At 51.0% G+C, this 1,304-nt stretch overlaps 1 protein-coding gene across 1 annotated transcript in view; it reads right to left on the bottom strand.

The window, feature by feature from the left end:
• The window catches only part of LOC104134586 (histone H3.3), a 4,644-nt gene extending 4,159 nt beyond the window's left edge, over nt 1-485 (bottom strand). The window contains exon 1 of the mRNA XM_035903642.1: nt 264-485. Within this exon, the coding sequence (XP_035759535.1) occupies nt 264-470 (207 nt within the window). The 5' untranslated portion in view covers nt 471-485. The remainder of the gene's footprint in view (nt 1-263) is intronic.
• Nucleotides 486-1,304: the final 819 nt, after the last annotated feature.

Below are 1,304 nucleotides of genomic sequence, written 5' to 3'. Positions count from 1 at the left end.
CTGTCACTGCACTATTTTAGCCTATGGTATTTGTAGGGCATCACCATGTCCCCTCTGAGGAAGGGAAGGCTGAGTGGTGCGTCCCCCATATCAGCCACCCCCCGCCCAGGAGGGGCCATGCCCACCCATACCTTCAGTCTCCAGGTTTTGGGGAGCTTTGGGGAGGGGGGTCCTCACTGTGACAGCACTTACAGCACTGATGCCTGCCCTTGGACCCTCCCTGAGTGCTGCCAGAGCAGGGTGCTCCCTTGGGTGAGGCTCACCTGCAAAGCACCGATGGCAGCGCTCTGGAAGCGCAGATCTGTTTTGAAGTCCTGAGCAATTTCACGCACCAGGCGCTGGAAGGGAAGTTTGCGGATCAAAAGTTCGGTAGACTTTTGATAGCGCCTGATTTCACGGAGAGCCACGGTACCCGGCCTTTTAAAATCAAATAACAGAAAGAAGAAGAAAGAATTAGTATTTGAAAGCATAGTCTACAGCACCTTAAAAATACAGGTTCATCGCCCAAACAGAACTAAGAGAAGAGGCAGACAGCACACCTGAGCAAACAGACACTAACGCATCTCGGTGCAGAAGGGGCAAATGGCAACGCTGCCATCAGTTTGCTGGTTCAGCTGCACCATGGGTACCCACCCAGCGATCAGCCTGGCAGCGAGCACAATTTTAAGGGGAATCCGGCTTTTCTTCCCTACTGACAGACCAGAAGACACTGCCAAAATCCCTGGAACTAACGGAATTTATGTTCTGTGGTTTATTATCAGTACAAAGTATCGAGCGTATTTTCTTGCATTAGTTCTGGTGTCAGACTGACAAATTCAGATCAACAAGGTACTTTCATGGCCACAAAGTCCATCCGTGAAATTAATGCCACGTTTATTTCTGTGGAAACTTTGCTTTTTCCAACTCTGGCTTTATTACCCTTCTCCTGGACTATTAATTCCGCCTCACGCCTACAGCGACAGACTTTTCAATTAAGTTCACTATTTCCAAGCCAATTCTCCTTTCCCAATCCGCTTTTTCTGCCCTCCTCAAGGAATAACATACACCTAGCCCAAAATCATCTTCCAAGCTGAGGCACAACTGCTGCCATTCTGGACAGAGCAAAGACTTCCCCGGGTGGAAAACATCATTCTTAAAGGATTGTTAAAAAAAAAAAATTGCTGCTCCGTTCCAGCCTATGTCCTCCCGCGGACAAGCGCCTGTCATTTGGGACAAGCGGCTGGTCCGGGAGGGCGCTGCCCATCCGCGGGCACGTCGCGCCCTCTCGCGGCAGATCCGCCATCCCCGCACCGGCCAGCGGAGCC

The sequence above is a fragment of the Egretta garzetta genome, unplaced genomic scaffold, assembly GCF_000687185.1.
Source record: "Egretta garzetta isolate BGI_Z169 unplaced genomic scaffold, ASM68718v1 scaffold11, whole genome shotgun sequence".
NCBI classification, from domain to species: Eukaryota; Metazoa; Chordata; class Aves; order Pelecaniformes; family Ardeidae; genus Egretta; species Egretta garzetta.
This window is presented reverse-complemented; position numbering and strand designations above follow the sequence as displayed.